Source organism: Podarcis bocagei, assembly GCF_964188305.1.
Source record: "Podarcis bocagei genome assembly, chromosome: Z".
NCBI classification, from domain to species: Eukaryota; Metazoa; Chordata; class Lepidosauria; order Squamata; family Lacertidae; genus Podarcis; species Podarcis bocagei.
This window is the reverse complement of record NC_138140.1, coordinates 29,682,648-29,706,646: the sequence shown is the minus strand read 5'-3', so window position 1 is coordinate 29,706,646 and position 23,999 is coordinate 29,682,648. Positions and strand designations below refer to the sequence as shown.

The 23,999-nt window shown below is 44.0% G+C and overlaps 1 protein-coding gene across 14 annotated transcripts in view; it reads right to left on the bottom strand.

The window, feature by feature from the left end:
* The window catches only part of TENM1 (teneurin transmembrane protein 1), a 395,160-nt gene that overhangs the window by 146,719 nt on the left and 224,442 nt on the right, over nt 1-23,999 (bottom strand). For 9 of the 14 annotated variants that reach the window (XM_081180104.1, XM_081180105.1, XM_081180115.1 and 6 more), the window contains 5 exons: nt 20,529-20,734; nt 18,051-18,261; nt 16,801-16,902; nt 15,288-15,482; nt 11,469-11,669 (listed from right to left, as the gene is read on the bottom strand). In XM_081180104.1, the coding sequence (XP_081036230.1) occupies nt 11,469-11,669; nt 15,288-15,482; nt 16,801-16,902; nt 18,051-18,261; nt 20,529-20,734 (915 nt within the window). The remainder of the gene's footprint in view (nt 1-11,468; nt 11,670-15,287; nt 15,483-16,800; nt 16,903-18,050; nt 18,262-20,528; nt 20,735-23,999) is intronic. The other 5 variants (XM_081180114.1, XM_081180106.1, XM_081180117.1 and 2 more) reach the window with 1 other exon arrangement.

Here is a 23,999-nt window from a genome sequence, read left to right as displayed (position 1 = left end):
TTGACCTTGGACAAGAATGTTGACAGAAGAAGCCTTAGTGATTGCATTTTGCAAGACAAGTGCTTTATTGGAACAGCTTCATGAGAAGACGGATGTGATGATTACTAAAATTGACAATTTGGGACAAAAAATGACTGATTTGCGACAAAAAGTGAATACCTATACAGAAACTACTCAGGAATTGAATCAGGAATCTGTTTTGACATGGCAAGCTGTGGAGAAGACGAAGGAGAAAGTTGTTGTTGAACCTCAAGTAATTCAAGTGGAGAGAGCCCCGGCCTTACAGAGGCAATTTGATGATCATAAGCTGTTGCCTTTTACGATCGAATCTAGAGAATGCCAGATTTGGTGGGATGGAGCCCCGCTTGGATTGGAGAAGGAAAGTTGGATAGATCCCCTTATGCAGGGATGTTCTGGCCTTTGGGATCTGGATTTGGGTCAGGGGGAGATTGGAGTTGTGGGGGCCTTTAGCTTTGGAGGGACTCTGAAACATGCTCTGAAATATCTTTTGGACTTTAGTTTTGACTATGGAGAATGGGCTAACCTGTCGAGAAGGAATAAAGACATTTTTAGGTTGGAGTTTCCCCGAGATCTACTCCTCAGTGCCAAAGGAAGGAAATTAAGAATAAGATCAGCAGAAGATAAAGTAAAGAGCCTCGGACAGAAGGTCACCAGGTTGATGGACCATATGGAATTGATAGAAAGGACTGACAGAATCCGAGACCAGGGAGAAGAGACGGTGGAAGAAGATTGGAAAAAAAGTTTTTTTAAAAAAAATTATTTAGAGAAATGTTGCAAAATTAATGAGTGTTAGAAAAATGTTGGAATGAAATTATATGGCTTTAGTAGAAATGTTATAAGGAGTTAAGTATAAATAAGTTTTAGGGTTATAATGGTAAGATAAGGTTAAAATAAATTAAGATAATTAAATCAGAAAACAGTGAAAGTTGGAAAGGATTTGCTGAAATAATAACTAGAACACAAAAAGGGAAGTGTGAGGAGGTCGATGAAACAAGTTAATGAAAGATAAAGATATGGAAATGTAGGATGTGTTTTTAATTGTTTTTGCTTTTGTTTTGATGTAGTGTGTTTTTTGCTTTTTTATATGTACTGTAATGTATTGATTTGTATTGTTTACTTTTACTTTTTTACTTCTTTCTTTAATTCTTAAACTTTTAATAATTTTTTTTTTTAAAAAAAAAGAGTTGAAGGGTGATTGAATGTGAAGATTGCTTCTACTCAATGGAGGATTCCCACACAATGTAGAACCTGATTTCCCAAGGTTCTGCATCATATAAGGAGCTTCTATGAGTACAGAATCCCACTGCTTCAGAATGTTGCTCTTGAAACCATGGAGAGCGATGAGGATGCAGCTAGGAAGCTCATATTGCTTCTTCACAATGACTGTGCTGTATTTCTGAATTTGGACAATGCCTGCATAGGGGTTTTGTATGCAAATAATATTACAATGAAATTACAAGAAATTCATTGTTTCTGTCCTAGGCTGCAATTTATATGACTGCTGTAGTGTTACTCCATAGGTTATAGGATTACATGAAGCTGCCATAAACTGAGTCAGATTACTGTCTACACTGACTGGCAGCAGCTCTTCTTATGCAGAACCAGGGAACCATGGGCTTATTCCAACGTAGGGACCTTGAGTACACGGAAGTCAAGGGCAGGACCAGCAGCAGGCATGACTCTGGCCCACCATTCACACATTGATTTCTACATGGATGACCGTGAGAAGATGGCGCAAACAGGAAAGTTATTGCCTTGCCTCAAAGGACTGATGCCTCGTGAATTATTGACTGTGAAAGCCTGTGAGAAACATTTTATATTTGCACACTATATTTTGGGGCTTCAGAGCAAGTGTAGCTGCAGTAGACAGATATGGATAGAGAGAGTTATTTAGTTCTCAAGCTGCATCCCAGTCTCAAAGTCATGAGCCCAAGAAAGATAATGAAACTAAGACAGGAACATAGAGGGGGTGTGAAATGCCACATCTTTTTGCACCAGTCCTAATCTCCCAAGAGTGGCAAGAAACGATGAACCTGAAATAAGGAAAGGAGTGGCTTCAAGCTTTTAAAATGCCCAAGACTGGCCTTTCTCAAGCTATGTTTCCTGCAAAAAGAGACTTAATTTAGAATGGAGATCACGGTTGCAATTTGAAAGATAAAAGGCAATATAAAAGGGGGCGGGGAAATAGCCTAGGTCTGCAGAGAATCATCAGTTTCTTAGCTCCCTTAATGCTACAGGTCTAGTCAGTGATCCTGGAACTGAAATTATTTTGCCTCTGGAAAGTCTAATGGGTCACTATATACAATTTCTGCCTGTGTCATTAGCATGACAGGAATATTTAATTGACTGAATGATAGATTAATTCCTTAAAGCTTTAAATTGATTAATTAATAGAGGCAATTTGAATTGATTAGGGCTCTGAGTAAAGGGCAAACTTGTTTATTTCTTGAGACTATTTTGGTCTTTGTGTTTCACTTAACAGTGAATAAGACAGGCTATATTAAAGATAGCCTTTGCTTCTAGAAGTGGTACCTTTTGTTGATTAAACTGTCAGTGATACTGACAGAAAGGTGCTATTGAAGTTTTGGTAATTCACATATTTATTTCAATTTAATTGATCAAACTGAACATGGTGATTCAACTGAAGCTTTAGTTGATGGGTCAGTGGGCACAGCTCATCTATTGATTAAAACTCAAACTCCTTAAATGCTATAAAAACACTATGTAAATAAAATATGTCCAAGAAAGCTTCTTTGTGCAATTCAAGTTCATTTCCAATACTTCTTTTTTTAAAAAAGTTACACTGCACTTAACCTGACAGACAATTTTCAGGACACTTCTGTAAGTGGAATCTAAAATAATGAAGTCTGTTTTGATTTAAAATGTCAGTTTTGAGGGCTGGTAGAAGAAAATTCCCCGCCTTGACAGCAACAGATGATTGTTTATTAACTGAATAATAGTTGCACGGGCAAAATAGCAATTTCATGTACAAACAATATTATTTTTTAAATGTTTGAACAAAACCCGTTATCATAAGCAATTTTTTTGAAGCACAGACGACACAACTATAATAAATATATAAATGAAAGCATGATATAAAAGGTGCTGATAGCTATGTAATTTTATACCAGGCTTCTTTCTGTTTTTAGGTGTTATAAATAGCAATACAGTGGTACCCCGCAAGACGAATGCCTCGCAAGACGGAAAACCCGCAAGACGAAAGGGTTTTCTGTTTTGGAGGCGCTTCGCAAGACGAATTTCCCTATGGGCTTGCATCGCAAGACGAAAGCCCATAGGGAAATGCTGGCGGTCGGGAGCAAAGACTTTCGCCCACAGCCGGCCTTCAGAAGAGGACCTCTTCTGAAGGCCGGCGGGGGGCAAAAGTCTTTGCTCCCCCCGCCTGCCTTCCCCCCCGCCTGCCTTCCCCCCCGCCTGCCCCGGGCGATCTTAAAATGCTGGGGGTCGGGAGCGAAGCGCTGCCGACCCCCAGCATTTTAAAATCTCCCCCTGTCCCGGGAAGGTTTTAAAATGCTGGGGGTCGGGAGCGAAGCGCTGGCGACCCCCAGCATTTTAAAATCTCCCCCTGTCCCGGGGAGGTTTTAAAATGCTGGGGGTCGGGAGCGAAGCGCTGGCGACCCCCAGCATTTTAAAATCTCCCCGTGTCCCGGGGAGGTTTTAAAATGCTGGGGGTCGGGAGCGAAGCGCTGGCGACCCCCAGCATTTTAAAATCTCCCCGTGTCCCGGGGAGGTTTTAAAATGCTGGGGGTCGGGAGCGAAGCGCTGGCGACCCCCAGCATTTTAAAATCTCCCCGTGTCCCGGGGAGGTTTTAAAATGCTGGGGGTCGGGAGCGAAGCGCTGGCGACCCCCAGCATTTTAAAATCTCCCCGTGTCCCGGGGAGGTTTTAAAACGCTAGGGGGTCGGGAGCGAAGCGCTGGCGACCCCCAGCATTTTAAAATCTCCCCGTGTCCCGGGGAGGTTTTAAAATGCTGGGGGTCGGGAGCGAAGCGCTGCCGAACCCCAGCATTTTAAAATCTCCCCGTGTCCCGGGGAGGTTTTAAAATGCTGGGGGTCGGGAGCGAAGCGCTGGCGACCCCCAGCATTTTAAAATCTCCCCGTGTCCCGGGGAGGTTTTAAAATGCTGGGGGTCGGGAGCGAAGCGCTGCCGAACCCCAGCATTTTAAAATCTCCCCGTGTCCCAGGAAGGTTTTAAAATGCTGGGGGTCGGCAGCGCTTCGCTCCCGACCCCCAGCATTTTAAAACGCTGTTCCGAAGGGGGGGGCGGAGACACCTGCCCCAGCCGCCCCACTTCAGAAAGCTGTTCCGAAGTGGGGAGGGGACACCTGCCCCAGCCGCCCCACTTCGGAAAGCTGTTCCGAAGTGGGGAGGGGGGGCGGGGACACCCGCCCCAGCCGCCCCACTTCGGAAAGCTGTTCCGAAGTGGGGCGGGGGGCGGGGACAACCGCCCCAGCCGCCCCACTTCGGAAAGCTGTTCCGAAGTGGGGCGGGGGGCGGGGACAACCGCCCCAGCCGCCCCACTTCGGAAAGCTGTTCCGAAGTGGGGAGGGGGGGCGGGGACAACCGCCCCAGCCGCCCCACTTCGGAAAGCTGTTCCGAAGTGGGGCGGGGGGGCGGGGACACCCGCCCCACTTCGGAAAGCTGTTCCGAAGTGGGGCGGGAACACCCGCCCCAGCCGCCCCACTTCGGAAAGCTGTTCCGAAGTGGGGAGGGGGGGCGGGGACACCCGCCCCAGCCGCCCCACTTCCGAAAGCTGTTCCGAAGTGGGGAGGGGGGGCGGGGACACCCGCCCCAGCCGCCCCACTTCGGAAAGCTGTTCCGAAGTGGGGAGGGGGGGCGGGGACACCCGCCCCAGCCGCCCCACTTCGGAAAGCTGTTCCGAAGTGGGGCGGGGGGCGGGGACACCCGCCCCAGCCGCCCCACTTCGGAAAGCTGTTCCGAAGTGGGGAGGGGGGGCGGGGACACCCGCCCCAGCCGCCCCACTTCGGAAAGCTGTTCCGAAGTGGGGAGGGGGGGCGGGGACACCCGCCCCAGCCGCCCCACTTCGGAAAGCTGTTCCGAAGTGGGGCGGGGGGGCGGGGACACCTGCCCCAGCCGCCCCACTTCGGAAAGCTGTTCCGAAGTGGGGCGGGGGGGCGGGGACACCTGCCCCAGCCGCCCCACTTCGGAAAGCTGTTCCGAAGTGGGGCGGGGGGGCGGGGACACCTTCTGAAGGCGGGCAGGGGGCGAAAGTCTTTGTCCCCCCTGCCTGCCTTCCCAGGGGCTTTTAAATCGCCCCGGACAGCGGAGAAGTCCTCCGCTGTCCGGGGCGATTTTAAAATGCCGCCCGCCAGCATTTTAAGATCGCCCCGGACAGCGGAGAAGTCCTCCGCTGTCCCAGGGTTTTTAAAAATGCTGGTGGTGGGAAGAAAAGCCCTTGTCCCCCCCCCCCCAGCCTTCAGAAGAGGTCCGGGGACAGACTGTCCCCGGACCTGGTCTGAAGGCGGTTTCCCTAGGAACGCATTAATTGATTTTCAATGCATTCCTATGGGAAACCGTGCATCGCAAGACGAAAAAACCGCAAGACGAAGAGACTTGCGGAACGAATTAATTTCGTCTTGCGAGGCACCACTGTACTTCTTTCCTTATTGCTCTCTATTTATCTCTGTAGAAAATGTATTAATGTAACAAACTGTAATCAAACAACAGAAGTGTGTCATAGCACAAACCACCACCCTTAGGGGTCTGGACTATACAAACGAAAAGCAGGTATACAGACAAGACTTGACATTCTCAGTAAATTCTAAAGATAGATATTTGTGACTCTATCAGCATGGCACACTGTTGTTGTAACACCAACACTTTTGAGATTTGGCACTTATATTTTGTTGCCTGGGAAAAAGCACCTTTATTAAGAAGTAGATTTCTATGGTTGTTAGGGAGGCTGCCCAATGCATTTTGGCACCTGAGGTGGACTCCAAAATGGTTCCTCCCCCACCACTAGGGGAAAAGGGGTGAGGAAATAGCTACATCACGAACAAGAAGGGAAGAAAGATTGACATCAGGATCTGCTGTCCTGGTGGCTCCTGCCACCTGAGGCAGCCACCTCACCTTGCCTCATATGTGGGCTGGCCTGGGAACTGTGATGCTCAGTTTGTATGTTCTGCCATCTCCCTTGCTGTGCTGATATAATGTAGTGCTTTGACATGCTAATTATTGAGCAGTTCAGCCATTATTTACAGAGATATTTAGGCCTGCCGCATTGAGGGTGAGGCCCAGGAGTGTAAGGTAGAAATTAAGATGGCAGAGGCACTTCTCCTATCAGCCCCAGGTCCTATTTAAAGAAATGTAAAAGTTACAGGGATGCTAGAGTCAGCAGTGGGGCAGCCTCTGGGACCCTAGCATTTGCCTGACCATGACACTGGGCCTTTTTCAAAGAATAATGATCCTATCTCTTGCTGAATAATAATTGTACTCTTGTCTTTTCACAATATGTCTGTGCTGTATCCTTAGGGAAATTTACTTCATTTTATATCTTTAAAAATTCATTATAATTTTCAAAGAACCGGAGGGGGGGGGGAGGGAAGAGAGAGAATCTTCTCAAAGTTGATTTCTGTTCCAACATGTTTGTACAAGAAGTACACATTTAAGTCATGCTGTTCCAGAATTATTTCACAAACATTCTGAATTCTAGAAGACAATAAATTCCATATCAATAGGACAAAAACTGACTTTGAATAATTTTTGGTTCGGTATTCCCCCCCCCCCCCAAAAAAAGATAAATAAGTTGATCATCCATACATTAATTTAAGGAGCCTTGAAATTCACTTTGGATTATTATTTTAAATACTTAAGTCACCAAAAGACCTAAGAAGCATTTTTCTCATTAAGCGTGTTCTCCTTCATGGAGAGCACGTGTTGCAGTGGGGTCTGACAGGCCACCCCTCTGTTGCCAGGCGGGATCCTTTAGATGGTCACTGGCAGTGATTGGGCTGTTTGGGTTACTGGGGAAATTTTGATGTTGCCAATTTGTGGGATGGACCAAGGGTTTTATATACTGAATACGCAGCATCGAGCGTTCTCTTTTGCTGCGTGCACCGGATCACCCGCCTACCCTCCCTAATTTAGGGCTTTTGCTATGCCTGTCATGGGGTTGTCTGCTTTTGGGGCAGGGGCCTGGTAGGAATTTTGTCCGTTTGGCTGATTGGCTGGTGCCATTTGGTTTTTGCCTGCTGCGTAGCAAATCGTCACAACTTATAAGGTTGCGGTTAGGCATTGGTTAATTTTTGGTTGGTGGAGGGGATGTGGTTGGCAGTGCCTGCCCCTCCAATGCTGCTGCTGCAAGGAAATTCCGTTAAAGGAATCCAGGGGCTTGCCATGCTTTCGTCCAAATCCCTGGTGTGGGGCTTGGGCTACGCAAGCCCCTGGGGGAATGCGGGGAGAGGTGAAGGTCTGGTGCCCAGCTCCATCCCCCCCCCCATATTGTTTTCCTTTACTGGCTTTCGCTGGAATCCGGAAATCAGTTCTGTCCCTGGGCGGGACATCAGTTCTGTCCCTGGGCGGGACAGAACCAATGCCTAAGCAACCACTCACATTTATGTATTTTAATAAAGTTGTGACCAAAACTATGCCAAAAACCTTAAACAAAAATTCTGTGTGAATTGTGATTTATTTGGGGGAGGCTTGGGTACCTCGACACATTAACTAAGTTTCTACATTTACAATATATAAAGCTAAAGCCAAAGCTAAACACTTCACCATTCTGATGGATATAATTCCCACACTGAAGGAGGATACATCAACCAGAATATGCATTAAGTTACAGATCTTCATTTTATGTATGAAGAAAATCATAAAATTATCTACAGAGGCCTTTTATAAAGGTTCACGTTCAAATACAAAATCGTGGGCCACAACTCTACATTTTTAAACAGTATCTTCATAATTTTTTTGTATCTTTCGAACAGATTATTTTGAATGAAGATCAGCAATTTATAAAGCCCAATCTTCTCCAAACATCAGTCATTAGCAATTTTTCTAGCCAATGCCAATTACTGAACAAAGGCTAGATAAACAGAATAATTCATCCAGGAGGCTTGCCTGGCACCATCATTATACACCTTCAGGCACCAGACAAAATCGTTCGTAACTAGGCCTTTGGCCTTTAATTATCTGAGGCCTTTTAGAAGTGAGTGGGATTTTTTAATGTATTTCTCTTTCTTCCTGGTGTTAATGCATCTATGTAGGATTACTGCCTGTTTGTTTGTAAATCACTTTGGGTTACCCTGTGCAAGCGGCTGACAAATTTAATAAATAAAAATAAAATAAAAAGTTAAAATAATTTTTCAGAAATGAAAATGATCAAAACTTACCATGTAAAGTTCCCTGTGTCATTTAAAGTTAACAGTCCCCTTGGCAGTCAACAAGGTTTTGTGTCAAAAAGCGTCAACAACTTTCTCAAAGCTACCATGTATGTGGGTAACAAGCTTCATTGGCCAGCAGCTCTTTAATTTTAAAATTGTCAGACTGTACTTCTAGAATATTCTGAAAAGAGGAAAGTAATCCACCCCTTGGGGTGTTAATAGAGGACAATACAGAATATAGTGCATGATATCTTCAACCCAGCCTGATCTGCATACAGACAGACAATCTGTAGAGGCAGGCCTTAAATTACTGGTCAGATATTCTGAGGGTATACTTGGAAATCTAATCTAGATAAATATGGGGGTAGGAGAGAGAGTTAATTCTCCCAGTGTGCTTAAATGATGTAGCCTGGGGAAATCACACCAATCTAGGCATAATAATATCTCAATAAAATATATTTCCAAATTAATTGCATTTTCAGGGTGATTTAAATAACAGACTGCTGCTTGTCCCACAGGAAACCACTAGCAGTCTCCCATATGGCTACTTGTTACCCTACAAACATCTCAAGCAAAAAGTTGAGTTTGTTTGGATTTAAATATGTCTTAGACCTTATTCCTACACTGTGCCTAACTGCCTTATCACTTCATTTGGTTTAGAAAGTTTGTTGAGGCTGTCTTTAAAAAAAAATGTTCTGGAGGTTAAAGGACTGGATGATTGCTAGGGTGGGGCTGAAGAGATCCATTTGGTGGTAATGGTGAAGTTTAACTCTCATGGTGCAGGCCCTTGCAGTGCCATCACAGTGCACAATTGTGGAAAACAAAAATGCTGCCTCTCAGCTACGTGGTATTGATCAGAACACTGTTGCTACCTGCCCCAGTTGCCAGCTAAACTAGCCAATGTTTCACCTGCACAGGAGGGGCTACACTGATGTAGACAGGGTTGCCATATGTACACTTTTTCCAGGACATGTCCTCTTTTTTATGGGTATGTAAAATGAGAGTTGTCATAGCAATCCATAGTTAAAAGTGAAAGGTAAAGGGACCCTTGACCATTAGGTCCAGCCGTGACTGACTCTGGGGTTGCGGCACTCATCTCGCTTTATTGGCCAAGGGAGCCGGCGTACAGCTTTCGGGTCATGTGGCCAGCATGACTAAGCTGCTTCTGGTGAACCAGAGCAGCGCACGGAAACGCCGTTTACCTTCCCACCGGAGCAGTGCCTGTTTATCTACTTGCACTTTGACGTGCTTTCGAACTGCTAGGTTGGCAGGAGCAGGGACTGAGCAACAGGCGCTCACCCCGTCGCGTAGAAGTTGGCAAATGTGTCCTCTTTTTTGTTCTTTTAAATATGGCAACCCTAATGTTGTAGGAGGTGGTTCACTTGTGGATGGCCTCATCCAACCTTGCTATGTGCCAACATATGAATACCCTAGATGGGGGAGATGGGACAATTTAGAGTGCCATAGGACGTCCAAGACATTTTGGCAGCTGAGGTGAACCACAAAATGGCATTTTGCCACCAGGGAAGAAGGAGTGAGTGAAGATCTACATCGAGAACAAGGGGAGGGGGATCAAATCAACCTTATCTGATGGTTGAACTGGGAGTCAAAGGTCATCATGGGGGTGAAAGTTGCCTGCTCTGAATCACAATGGGTGATTGAGCCCAGGATATCCCACCGGGCAGTCCCCACCATTTCCTTCTGGTGGAAGGAGACCAGCAGTGTCTCCACCAAGAGGCCACTGTGGAGGTGACAATGGGGTGTAGGTGGGCTGCTGAGGAGGTAGCAGATCCAACCTCCCAGCAACATGCTGCCATTGCAGCAGGCAATGCAATCCTTGTAGGCCAGATCTACTGCCCCTGTGAATCCCACTGCCCAAGGCAGTTCCCTCACTTTGCGTCATGGGTGGGCCAGCCCTGAAGTGCATACTTTTGCATGCTGCTCTCCACATGCAGAGAGAAGAAGAACTGTGCCTTTGATTTTTTAGAAAGGGGAAAACCCTCAGTGGATAAACCACTGTAAGTTTGGCCACATATTTTCTTTGTATTGCTTGAGTAAAAATAATGCTGCATTTCAGGGTGAAAGGTAAGATGCATTACTTGGTTTTGGAACACTCAGTTTGCTATTACACTGTTCAGTCAATGTTGCCATTGTGGAACAACAACATCAAGTTCTCAAAAAAAAGGGCATTGAATAAAGCCTATAATCCAGCATAGTAATCACAGACCGCCCCCCGCTTTAGAAATCAATATAAAGTGCAGACAAGTTGATTAGAGAGGTGCAAAAGTTTACAGGCAAAAGTACAACTCAAATCAGCAAGGAAATGGGCTTCAAAAACTTTTTTAAAATGCAGTTTGCTTGCATATAGGTAATTAGTTTTAGGTTTTACTCTCATGACTTCCTTAATGAAATCAAAAGCAGCAGAGAAGAGTCTTTTCTAATTAAAAGCAGTCAATATTATAATTATTTCCCATTCTTAATTCCTATTCTAGGGGAAGGGAACACTCTTCAAGCTAGCAGATCCTCTGTAAGATGGAGGACTCTCAGGGATTAATATTATGAAAGTTGTGGCATGCAATGGTGACAGCCATTTCATAAGTTAAAATGGTAACACTCTGCCACTTTCATAGCAAACACATCTTCTGCAGAATGTCCAACAGCCAGTGTCTGTAACTGATCAAAGCACCAGGTGATTTTTTGAAAAAGAAGAAGTTCCTCTTTTTCAAAGGGAGTGTGGTATTCCAAAGAGCATTTGAAAATTGAATTTGGAAATACTGCCCCATCCCTAGTTGTGAGGATAAAAAGCAGCTCTGGATTGCTTGGGAAACCATCTACATTATCCTCATTCTATCATGCTCTGCGCCTTCTCTTGTCTTCTGTTTTCTTCTGGAAATATTTACTTCCTCTAGCTTGAAGCTACGGTTAAGTCTTTTCTCACAAAGCACATTGAGTTTTAGTTCATACCGTATCCTGCGGCACCCCAAACTTTAGTGGAGACAAAATTTGACACACACACCCTCCACACACCAAGCCTTTATTCTTTTCAGAAACCAATTCAAATCATTAGAAGAGTATTTTCTCTACCTACCTGTTGAGCAGTCAGAACCTGTCCACTTTGGGTCACAGTTGCATACTCCAGTATCCAAAAGAAAACTGCCATGGCCTGAACACTGTTCTTGGCAGATAGGGAGTGATGTTTCACAGCTGACTCCTCCCCAACCCATGGAACAATGACATTCCCCTTGAACACAGACTCCATGGCCAGAACACATAGGATCTAAACAGTCCTCTGAGGAGTAAAGGAAGGAGATAACAGCATTCAACACCGAAAGCAGAAAACTGTTAAGAACATAAATCAGTGTAAACATTTTTTTTAAACTGAGGGCCACATTTCCTACTGGGAAACCTTCCAGGGGCCACACGACAGTGGTAGGTGGGGTCAGAGGAAAAGGTGGGTGGAGCAACAGAGGTAAATTTACCCCTGAAAAGCAGTAAAGCTTCTGCATACTCACACATACCCCTCCTAGCCTCTATACAGTGAACCAAGAGGCATTATCAGAGTTTAAGGACACATTCCAGCCAGGCAAAAACTCAAGAGGGAGTGCAAAACAGGGCCAGTGAGGGATGAGGCCAGGGGCGAAGGAATGTGACTAGGCAAAGGGTGTGTTGTGGAAAGATTCCGAAGGGCTAGATAGAGAATCTTAGAGGACCACATTTGGCCCCTGGGTCTGAGGTTCCTTGCTTCTGACATGTATAAACAAAAGGTGTGTTTTAGGGCAGATTTCACATGTTATTTCTCTTAATGAGATTAGCTTTATTAGGTGAAGGGTCAATTCACACTTTACATCAACCCATGCTTATTGTGCTGTCTTGACTATGAGCAGAAGTCCAAACAGCACAACGGATGCCTGCAGACAACTTAGTCAAGTAGCAAGTTAGCAAGCGGGGTTAGAGTGGAATTCCAGCATCAAGGATAGTTCCAAACAACTGACACCACAAAACGTAACTGGTGCCTTTTACCTTAAGGTTAGTTTACCCTTTCCCAATGCTTTTCTCCCTTCCTGAAGAGTGGAGAGACTTAAAGGGATCATTTTCTGGCCTAGAGTCTACCAATGCACTGTTTATCAGTCAGCTCTTGTATGTACTGCCAAGATTGCAGAGCAGCCATTGGGAAGCTTGAGGCTTTAAGCATAGAGAGAGCCATACCCCACAGGAAATGTTACTTGGGGCTCCTGGCACCTCTACTACTTGTGCTGCTAGTCCTATTGATCTAGTTGGGTCTTCAGGTTGGTGCCACAACAGACCTGCGGCAGCTATAGATCAGATCCCAAATTATGATGTGAGCTTCCAAATGCAGTTAGGAGCTGCTCATCTGCTTTCATTTCCTATCCATTGAGAATTCTTGTTTCTGTGGTACACATACCTCTGGAACAATGGTCATAATTATGTGTCAGGGCCATACAGTGTCAATTTGGAGGGCCAGGGGTCAGCTCTGGTAGAGGTCAAGGCCCAGAAAAGCATTTTGAGCCTAGAAGGATAAGAAGCTAATGTGTAGTCAGGGTCAGGAGCATTCCTATGGGGAAGGAAGTGAGGCAAGGTGTAGGTGGTTAGGGAAAGATCATAGCAGGCCCGCCTTAAGCATATCCGATGCCATGGGGCAAAGACCCCCCCCCCTGTTTCCCAGAGTTGTCAACCTTTTTTAAGGGGGGGGACCCCAAAGTTGTTGACCTTTTTTAGGAAAGGTTCCCCAGAGTTGTTGACCTTTTTAAAGTTTAGTTTAGTTGGTTTGTTGACCATTATTTTCCATATAAATAAACGCTAGCGGAGAGTTCTAGGAGAGAAAGAAGCAGAAGGGATAAATTCATTTCTGCAAACTGAAGTTTGAACAGGACATGTAAAGCAGAAGAACGCTCTTTTGCAGAGGTGAGGGGCTAGGAGGCAGAATCGGAAGAGGAAGAAGCTTCAGCCACCAAACAAAATCTCCAGTGGATCTGTGTTGGGAGGCAAGCTTTGCCTCCCTCCTCCAGGTCATTTTCACTCAACGCATTATCAAATTCACCTCTGCAAAAGAGCGTTCTTCTGCTTTAAATGTCCCGTTCAAACCTCAGTTTGAAGAAATTTATCTCTTCTGCTTCTTTCTCTCCTAGATCTCTCTTCTAGCGGGAAGGTGGGGTGGGGTGGGGGAGAGAAGGCTGAAAGATTCTCCAGATCCAAAGGTGATCAGCTAGGATCACAAACTCTGTTCTCTCCCCCACCTCTTCCTCTCCAAGAGACAGTCGGTTCTATGCATTCATATTATTCATGATTTTTATTCTTTCTAAAAACCAGCCATCCAGCATAGCCACCCCAAATATTCCCAGTAAAAAAACAGAATATCGCCTTTGACAGACTTTGAGCTGGTGTAGAAAGGTGATGCTTGGGCGGGGGGTTGGGTGTTTGGTGGAGAAGAGGCGGATCCTCTGCGTGTCTTACTTGAAGGAAGCCCTCCAGGGAGGCTCACTCTCAGGCAGGCACGCCTGAGACAGGCTCCCTAAATAAAGACCTACCATTAAAATGTGATTACCTCCTTGGCGGTGCCCCATTGTTTTATTTTTATTTCTGAGAAGGGAGGCAGCTCCTGGGCGTCCCCATCTTCACAAGCTCCCTCTTCCGCGTTCCCTTTGTGTGTGCCTGGGCCTGCCTGCTGGGGCTGCCGATTGGTGTGGCCGCGCGTGGGCCTGCCCGCTGGCGTCGGCTCCACTAATGAAATGCAGCACCTGGTGCCCTCCACAGCTTGGCACCCTGGCTCACCACGCCACTATGCCGAATGGCAAAGATGGCCCTGGATCAATAGCAGAACATGCCCCTAGACCTATTTGTTTCAACTTTGGCAGCTTTCTTACTCTGGGTGCCTCTGCCATTTCCCAGTTTTTAAATTGATTTCCCAGAAAAAGAAAACAGTGGAGCGGATATGATTTTAACTTTCCTAACCTCAGTTTGCCCTTGTGGGAGAATCGCTGAATCCATCTTCCTGAAATTCAGCAGGTGTTATCCACTCTAGAAAGGCAACTTTTCATGATAATTTAATCCACTTGTGTGAAAAAAAGGGGGGGGGGAGTTATAGCTTTTCAAAACAGATTCCCTATTGTGATCAATAGAGGCAAAAAAAAGAGCTTCAGATTTAACAGATCAAATTTGGAACCAAATAATAAATTGAACTAGAATGACACACAGCAGATCTGAAACTTATCAGGCTGCTTCCAAATGTTAGATACACAACAAATCTTGTGATTGTGCACATCCTGGTATCTACCAACTTAAGGACATGACTGCCGTATGCACAAAATCAGTATCTATCAATTCACACTTCCAACAACTGAGTTTACTTTGTAGATTCCATTCAGCTTTTGAGGGGCCATATACCATCTGCACATCAGTTTATATTGAGCTTCCTTTAGGGTTAAGGCATAAAGAGAATTTATCAGCCATTTCTAATATCCTTCTCCAAGCTTCTGTTGTTAAGACATGTCCAATTGATCTATGTCAGTACCACTACTGTAATCTCTCTGTAACAAAGAAATAGGCTTTGACATTACAAATAAGGTTCTGCCATTCCTCTGAAAGATAAAGTATTATTGGTGGAGGTGGTAGAGGAAACAGGATTTTTTGTGGGCATTGGATTTGCAGAGTGATGTGTTCTTAACTTTAAACTGTGGCACTGCCTTTTGCTTAGCTGGACCAATGGACTACACAGTATCGCTTGCAATGGCTGGCAGTGGATTTCCAGGATTCCAGATGAGAGTACTCACAACCCCACTTAGACATACTTGGGATTGAACCTGGGACCTTCTACACGCCAAGCATGTGTAGTCTACCTCTCAGCTACAGCTCCATTGAAAAGCCAGTAAGAGAAAGAAGAGGCACAAACCTTCTTCACATATCTCTCCTTTATATCCTGGGTCACAAATGCAGATTCCCATGATACACTTTCCATGGCCAAAGCAAGTGGGGTCAATGCACTGCTCTTCTGGAACGTCACACTCAGGGCCTTTCCACCCATTGCGACACAAGCAGTGGCCCTTTTCGTATTCTCCATTTCCACTACATAACACTGGGCAGGAGTCTGTAGAGGAGAAATATATTTGAGTGTTAATGATCTATATAGGATTTGGTGCCGCAATAAAAGTGGTGGCACATTTACAAAGCTAAGCAGGGTCCAGTATGGTTTCAAATTAAATTGGATGAGGAACTGCGTGTTGAGATTCCTGCACTGCAAGGGGTTTAGACTAGATGAACCCCTTCCAATTCTACAATTCTATTAGCCTATGATTCTCCCCCCACCCCACACTTTGTGGTGCCAACACTTGGTATTCTTGAGCAGCAGCAGGAGCCCCAAGAGGGCTCACCTTAGTTGGTGGCCCTGCTCCTTACTCCTATGGCAGGCTGATAGGTCTGAGAGCCACCTGCCACTGAAAATTGCCCTCAATCTTCTGGAGCAACACTATTTGGAGCTGAGAGCCCAGCTTGTTGAAGGCCCCCTCAAACCTTTTATCGTCTGTTTTTGCTCTCAAATTTATTATCCATTTAGTGTACCTGCTTCAGCTTTTCACGTTCTATTTCCTATCCAATCTTTTCATTTTATTCTCATTTCTGTTATTCCATAAACTGGAATAATTTTTCTCTCTGTTAACAGTCTGGTCATGATGCGTCTGTATCAGATATTTAGCTTGGCTTTGGGGAGTGCTCCTTATATTTATTATTTGGAGGTACCCTTTGCATGTGAAAGATCAGCCCACCATTTTTGGTATGCAGGCACTACTGTCTCAATGTATGTTTGATAAACATCTGGTGCTGATGAGTGGAAGTTGAAGTGTCCGCTATTTGCTTCAAAATCATGAAGGGTATATTATGAAGGATTTCTGCCTCCATATCCCCTAGAGCAGGGGTCAGCAAACTTTTTCAGCAGGGGGCTGGTCCACTGTCCCTCAGACCTTGTGGGGGGCTGGACTATATTTTTTGGGGGGGAATGAACCCACAAATAGCCCAGAGATGCATTTTAAATAAAATGACACAGTCCACTCATGTAAAAACACACTGATTCACAGACTGTCCACGGGCCGAATTTAGAAGGCGATTGGGCCGGATCTGGCCCCTGGGCCTTAGTTTGCCTACCCATGCCCTAGAGCTACAGGAACAGAGGAAACAGCATATCAGGCAGGAAGTACAGAGCTGCTGCCAATGAGTCCAGCTAGTTGCATGTGACGCGACATGGGAGGAGGGGAAAATGCATAGAAACACCTGCATGGATCTAGGCTTGACTGAGAGTCAGGAAGAAGTGGCGCCTCCAGCACCTAAGCCCGAGCTGCTTCATTGCTGAGAAAATTGATATTTATTTATTTGTCTTTTCTTCTACTTCAAATATATAAATGAGAAATCCCTACCTCTTGCACAATCTGGACCAAGGAATCCTGGAAAACAGTGGCAGTGCCCAGAAATGCATTCTCCATTCCCATTGCAGTTAGTGGAGCAGTCATCCATGACTTCTGTTCATACAAAGAGAAAAGAAAAGCATAACAACAAAGTGAACAAACCACTTCTGAAATGAGAGGCAACCATGCAGCACAAGCATTCAAGTGGTATTACTCAACCTTCAGATGAGTGGGGAACCAATTACATTCACTGTATTCATACACAACCTGAAATAAAACATCTGTTCAAACAACTTATTATGTATTAGGTTTGGCCTTGACAGTTTAGAACAATAGGTATTTCATTCTGCAATACAATGTGAAGTTTTTATACTGAGAATTCATATTAAATTCCCTACTGTGTAAAGCATCTGAAGATTCTAAGTATTTATTGAGTAACCCCCATTGCACTTCAAACCTGTCTCTTCTTCATTTCATGGTTTTGTTTAAAATAAGAGTTTTATAGTACATTTCATTGAGCATTCCAATGTCTGTCATTTGTATATTTCAGATAAACATCCTACTTCTGTAAGATTTAGCTCCCCCCCCAAAAAAAACCCCCTCATTTTGGGGCAATCAGTGATGGAATTTGACCTGGAAAAGCAAATGCGTTCAAGATCACCAAACACACCACTCTGGTGCCATATTGTAAACATGAGTTTAATTTTTTAGGGGATTTACAGATTTGCCCTACAATGCAAACAGCTTTCTGCAAAAGTGCCAATCACAGAAATGAATCCTGTAAAGCAACCAATTGGTTCTTAATGGAGAATATTCTTGAAGAATACCCCTGATTTATAACATTTATCATAAGGAATATCATTTTTAAGGATTTTATTTTCCTTTAAAAAAAATGAAATTTGAATGAGTTTTAGATGTTACTCTGTTTTAGTTTTATGCTGGTTTTAATCTATGTGTTATAGCTTGTAAATAAAAAAGCAATCAGTAAGTTTAATAAATAATAATAATTAATAATTTTCACCACTCATTGCAACAAGAAAAATCAGAACGTGGCTTTTAACGAGAATCCCCTCACCACCAATTTAGTTCAGCTTGTATTGTTTATGCTTCAGAACTGACCTACCCCAAAACATCCCATGCTTCCTAGAATCCAGGAACCTATTTAATAATTATCATCATATATGTCCAATACAAGAAATGGCTCAATAATCTATGAAATCCTTCATTAGAAAGAGGAGGAAGACAAAACCAAGTGGTCTTACCAATTGCCGTTGTCAACACTTGCACTTGCTCCATTTTCTTGCCATCATTGTAAAATGCCAAGTGCCAAGTTCCCTGGTCCATATATTCTATGAAACCAGTTTCTTGCAAGGACATTAAGATCAGATTCCTAGGAGCATGCTGAGACTCCTCCGAATGTCTTGATTCTGGCTTAATTAACTGTTTCCCATCCATCAGTTTCACAAAATCAAACTGAAACAGCAACAATAAAAAACATGATTAGATAGAATCCTGTCTTTATATGCATGGTTGTGTGTGTGTTTTAACTGCTTTTGACCCTTCAAAGTTATTTCTAAAACCAACATAGTTTTTCATTCTGAATTTGGTTCCAAAACCAATATGTCCCCACCGCCCCTGATCAGTTTCCCCACAACCAGGTGCCTTCCAGACAGTGCTTTTTTTCTAGAAAAATAGGTGCTGGTACTCACCATGAAGTAGTTACAGTAAATGTTACAGTTTTTAACAACTAACAAAAGAGGTGTGGGTACTGTGCACCCTTGAGTGTCCCCTGGGGAAAAAAACACGGCTTCCAGGTATGGTTAGACTACAGCTCCCATCATTCCTGACCATTGGGCATGCTGGAAATGGCTGATGAGAGTTGAGGTCCAAAGTATTTTGTGGGCAACAGACTGGGGGAGTGTTCACTAGGTAATTAAAAAGCTATTTTAGTGTTCTCTGTAAATGCGACACCAATGATCTAACTGGAATCAAAGCATGGATGTAATTACAAGAACCTGAACAAGTGCTTTAACTGGCTGTCAGGTTTGTGCTCAAACTGTAGGTAATTGCACTTAGCAAACAAGCAACACTCTTTCGGGTGAGCTTCTCAGCTTGCCATCAAACACAGAGATCTGAGTAAAGTAACACATTCCCATCTTTAGGGGGCAGCTACAGCTCAGCAACAGAGCCCATGCTTTCTATGCAGAAGGTCCCAGGTTCAATTCCAGGCATCACCAATCTCAAACAACCACCATGGTAAGATTCTTACCTGAGATCTTGAAGAGTAGACAGTGCCATGCTGGCAATTCCCCCTTCTCCCCCCCCCCCCATACATAACACACCATGGCCAAGCAAAGATTCCAAGAAAAAGGCAAATAAGTGGAAGGACATATTAGAGGTTTATAAAATTATGCATGCTGTCGAAAAGTATGTAGGGAGAGTATTTTCCCCTTTCTCATTAAAGCCGCCTCTCCTGATGTAAACCATCTTGGACCCTGCACTCACCAGCTGAGGTTGTTCTTTGTGTGCCTCCTCCACAAGAAGTCTGGAGGGTCGGAACACAAGAACAGGCGTTTTTTGCAGTGGCTCCCAGTTTGTGAGTGCTCTCCCCAGGGAGGCTCGCCTGGCACCCTCATTACATATATTTAGGTGCAGGCAAAAACTTTCCTCTTTTCCCAGGCCTTTGTTTAATTAGCCTATCTATGGCCTCTTAAACTGGGGGTTATTGTTTTTGTTTGTTACAGCAATCTGTATAAGTATCACACCAATCTCAACATTAAAACCTTTGGAAAGAATTCTTCTGCAAGTTCCTGTTCTTCTGCAACATGGAAGGACTGTGTGGGACCAGAGTGGTAGTATGCAGTGCCCAGTTTCCTTTCAGTCCCACAGTCCTATTATTATGTACAAATAATGCCATTATGCATGGAACAGAGTTTGCAAAGTGGGGTCCATGACCCCATTAAGGATGAAAGAACACGCTCAGTAGACTGGACAATTCATGCATGAGGAGGTAATTTTTTTCTACGAGCAACTGGAAAACTGAGTAAATGTTGCAATAAGAGGCAAAGCCAAATCTTGTTCTTTCTGGAAGGACTTCCTCTAGCTATCAAAATGTGGCTGTGCAGTGGTTAGAGCATGTACTTATGGCAGTACACCTCTGGGGAGAATATTCCATGTTCCTAAATGCAGAATCATAGAACTGTAGAGTTGGAAGGGACCATGAGAGTAATCTAGTCCAACACCCTGAAGTGCAGGATGTCTGTATTTCAGTGCTGTGCAGCTGGTGCACTATACGCAGCCCTCATAGGTCTTTACAGCTCGCTCCCCGCAAATTTACCCCACTGCTGCTGCTACCATTTTACTGCCACTGATTTTGCTTCTGTTGAATGTTTTCATTTCTATCACTCCTCCCTGCCAACAAACAGAGTAGTTCCTTTGTCACCTCTGAACCTTGTTTCTTGCAAGGGTTGGCAAATCAGGTTGCTGACATAAAAAACAAACAAACAAACAAACATTGTGGGACATCATCTATATGCTTGGTGACCTTTTGTGCTTTGTACCAAAATAACAAAAAACTGAGAACTTTCTTCTCTTTGCCTAAATTGATAAAGGAATGTATTTGTCAAGGAAGGTTAAGAAGGAAAGTTAACAGCAGTCAACTTAATAGTGAACACCATATATATCTGAAATAGCTAATTTTTAAAGTAAGTAAGTAAGTAAGTAAATAAATAAATAAATACCTGTGTGTGAGTAGGGGGAATATTGCGTCTCCCATATATCCCAAAAAGTGAGTCCTTTGCCAGAGAAACATTAAATTTCAGGTACATTGGGTGATGGATCATAATCTGGAAACGCCAGAAGAGGCCTGGAAGAATGGCTTGAATCACTTGAACTCCAATTTCAATTTCCCCCGTGTCTATTGCCTGTCCTTTCTGAAACACTATTTCTCCAGAAACAAAGAAGAAGAAGAAAGAGTTTGCTGTCATTTAAAAAGAATGAGAAGAACAGTTTGAGAAACATGCTCAACTCTGTCCAAAGAAGTTTGAGGAACGTGCTTAACTATGCCCATCCCTTTAAGAATTTCTCAGAGGCATTCAGTGTATGCTGGGACAAGAGGACCAGAATCCCAAGTCTTCTCCAACTGCTTTTCTTATCATGCTTTCAACATTTGTCTGCGGACGGCCAAGCGAACCTAACAAAGTGGACAGTGTGGATCTAACAGAGAAGTGAAGAGTATGTTCTGTTGCTCCCAACCTCATTTTTTCATCAAATCTAAAATAACTCATACAGTGGTGCCTCGCAAGACGAAATTAATCCGTTCCGCGAGTCTCTTCGTCTTGCGGTTTTTTCGTCTTGCGAAGCACGGCTATTAGCGGCTTAGCGGCTATTAACGGCTTAGCGGCTTTAAGAAAAAGGAAACAAACTCGCAAGAACTCGCAAGACGAAACGTCTTGCGAAGCAAGCCCATAGGGAAATTCGTCTTGCGGAACGACTCAAAAAACGGAAAACTCTTTCGTCTTGCGCGTTTTTCGTCTTGCGAGGCATTCGTCTTGCGAGGTACCACTGTATTCCTAAGCAGCTGAGCCTGTCAAGTGCCTGAAAGAGATGGATAAATATCTGGCTTAAATTAGCGTCAATTTGTGAACAGCTCCAAACAAGTTGTGGTTAAATTATTCCACCATCATCATTTATCATTAAAATGTCCAAGCCTTTAAATATACACTGCTCTGTTATTTTTATATCTTGAGTGGTACAGAAATTCTACGCCACTCCAATCTCCAGGGGTTCCAGGCTCTCACCAAGAATCCTTGTTTCCTTTTGGAAACGTGGTAAGTGGAGACTGTTGTGTCTTTAGGATATATGGTTTATTGACACATATATACAACCTGAGCCTACGAAGCAGGGCTTTGCAGAATTAACGCCCCAATAGGACCTTGCTTCTCCCATAGGTGCAGCCTTGGATTCAAACAGACATCAAACATTGTGCTCTGCCTGCTGCTTTGGTTCTCTGTCACATAACTCCTAAGTCTACTCTAATCTTCTAACTCACATTGCTCTATCTGTTGAGGGAGGGGCCCTACCCATTTGCCATCTAGTACTGATCCTCCTTTGATCATTGCTTTCTTAATAGCCCATTGCCTTTGTTTTCTTAATAGCTTATCACCCCAGGTTAATACCTCATCAGAAAACTAGCCTGGCTTTTATTTTAAGACCAGCACTCATTTTAGCACACCAAGCCTTAATTAAATTCTAACACATGCTGAATCCAAGGATTATAGTGTTCTGGCACCCACAAACTCATAACACTATAATTAAGTAATGTCTATGGGCTGCCTACATACTTGCAACCTAATAGACTTTGGACTGCAATTAAACCATAAGAAAAGCAGTAGCATTCATCATTCTTCAGCTTTAAAGACCTTTCAGATTTATTTATTTCCTTGGTTTGTTTATTTTAGAGCTTTGGAACCCAGTGCTCAGCCACGAAGGCTTGCAGAATGGCTGGGATAAAATCAGTTTAAACAGGACAGTCCCTACTTACAGAATCATAATCTAAAAGACATTACTCAAAGGGAGATACTGACTTGAAGCAAACTTTTTACAAGCCATTATCTATAACGTTAAGCAAAATGCAAAAACATATTTTCTTATGCTATTGCCATTAAGTATAAAGAGTCAATTGCATTGTTTTAGTACAATAACTCTAAGGTCAAGGACAAAACAATGTGTTTAACAGTAATGGAAATGTTGGTCAGTGTTGACGGCCTTTAAATGAGATTGTAACTACCTTACTTTCTAAAATGAAAGTTTAAAGATCTGCTGTTCTGATGGGAGATGAAACAATATATTGTAGTATCAGGTGATATTATTCAGGCATGACATGATGCTGTTATGGAAATGGTTCCTTCTTAGCAGAACTGTCCATCATTCACCCACTTGCGGCAAGCCTTTCTATTCTATAATTGTAAAGTAAAATGCATAAATCTATGAGCTGGTTTACAGTATGTAATCAAAAGTCGCTTTATCCTCTTTACCATTTCACACACACTGCCCTATAGTAGGGCTAGCCCTGCTTGAGTTCAAAGAAGCCCCCATGAACCGCAGCATAAAGACACTCTGCACATCAGTTGCTACTGGTTGGGCTGATGGGTGCTCTTTACCACATGCTACCTACTTCTCCTTCCTCAGGTCAAGCTCCCCCCACCAAAGCTCAGAAAGTTCCAACTCATTTCAAAGCAAGCCGTCCCCCTGCTCTGTTCTTCTTTATTGATTTACATTGCTGAGGCCCAGAATGAGGAAAAACTAAGTAAAGAACTGACCACCCATTCTGCTATCTCAGAAAAGGAGTTGGTGCTGTTGTGGTCTAAACCACGGAGCTTCTTGGGCTTGCTGATCGGAAAGTCAGTGGTTCGAATCCCCATGATGGGGTGAGCTCCTGTTGCTCTGTCCTAGCTCCTGCCAAGCTAGCAGTTCGAAAGCATCCTAATGCAAGAAGATAAACAGGTACTGCTGTGGTGGGAAGGTAAACAGGGTTTCTGTGTGCTCTGGCTTTTGTCATTGTGTTTTGTTGCACCAGAAGCAGTTTAGTCATGCTGGCCACATGACGCGGAAAGCTGTCTGTGGACAAACGCCAGCTCCCTCAGCCTGAAAGTGGAGATGAGTGTCACACCCCATAGTCAAGTTTGACTGGAATTAACTGTCCAGGGGTCCTTTACCTTTACCTGCTATCTCAGAGCTACTCAAATTTCAGCCTCAAGCTGTTATTCACAGCTCACATTCATTCTCTCATTTGATAACCAGAGATTTTTATATTTTACAGCATCCAGAGGATGCCTATCTAGGAGAGCTGAGGAACCCGTGGCATTCCATATGTCACCAGACTCCAACTTCTATCAACCCCACCTAGCTTGGGCAATGGTCAGGTGTAGTAGGGGTGGAGTCCAGCAACCATCTGAGGTCTACAGGTTTCCCAGTCCTGCTGTAAATGGATGGATTTTGGAAGGCAACACAACACCTTGAATAATTTAGCTTTAACTTCCCAAAGGCAAAAGAGTGGGAAGCTCTTTTTTTATCACAATGGATAGAATTCAGGATGTTTACACACAATAAGCTTCTCAAGCCCCTGGTTTAATGCTTAGCATTAATTAGTTGGTTGTTGTTTTTTTGCCATGGGTATTACTGTGGGAGATGGAACAGCGTGGTTAGTAGGT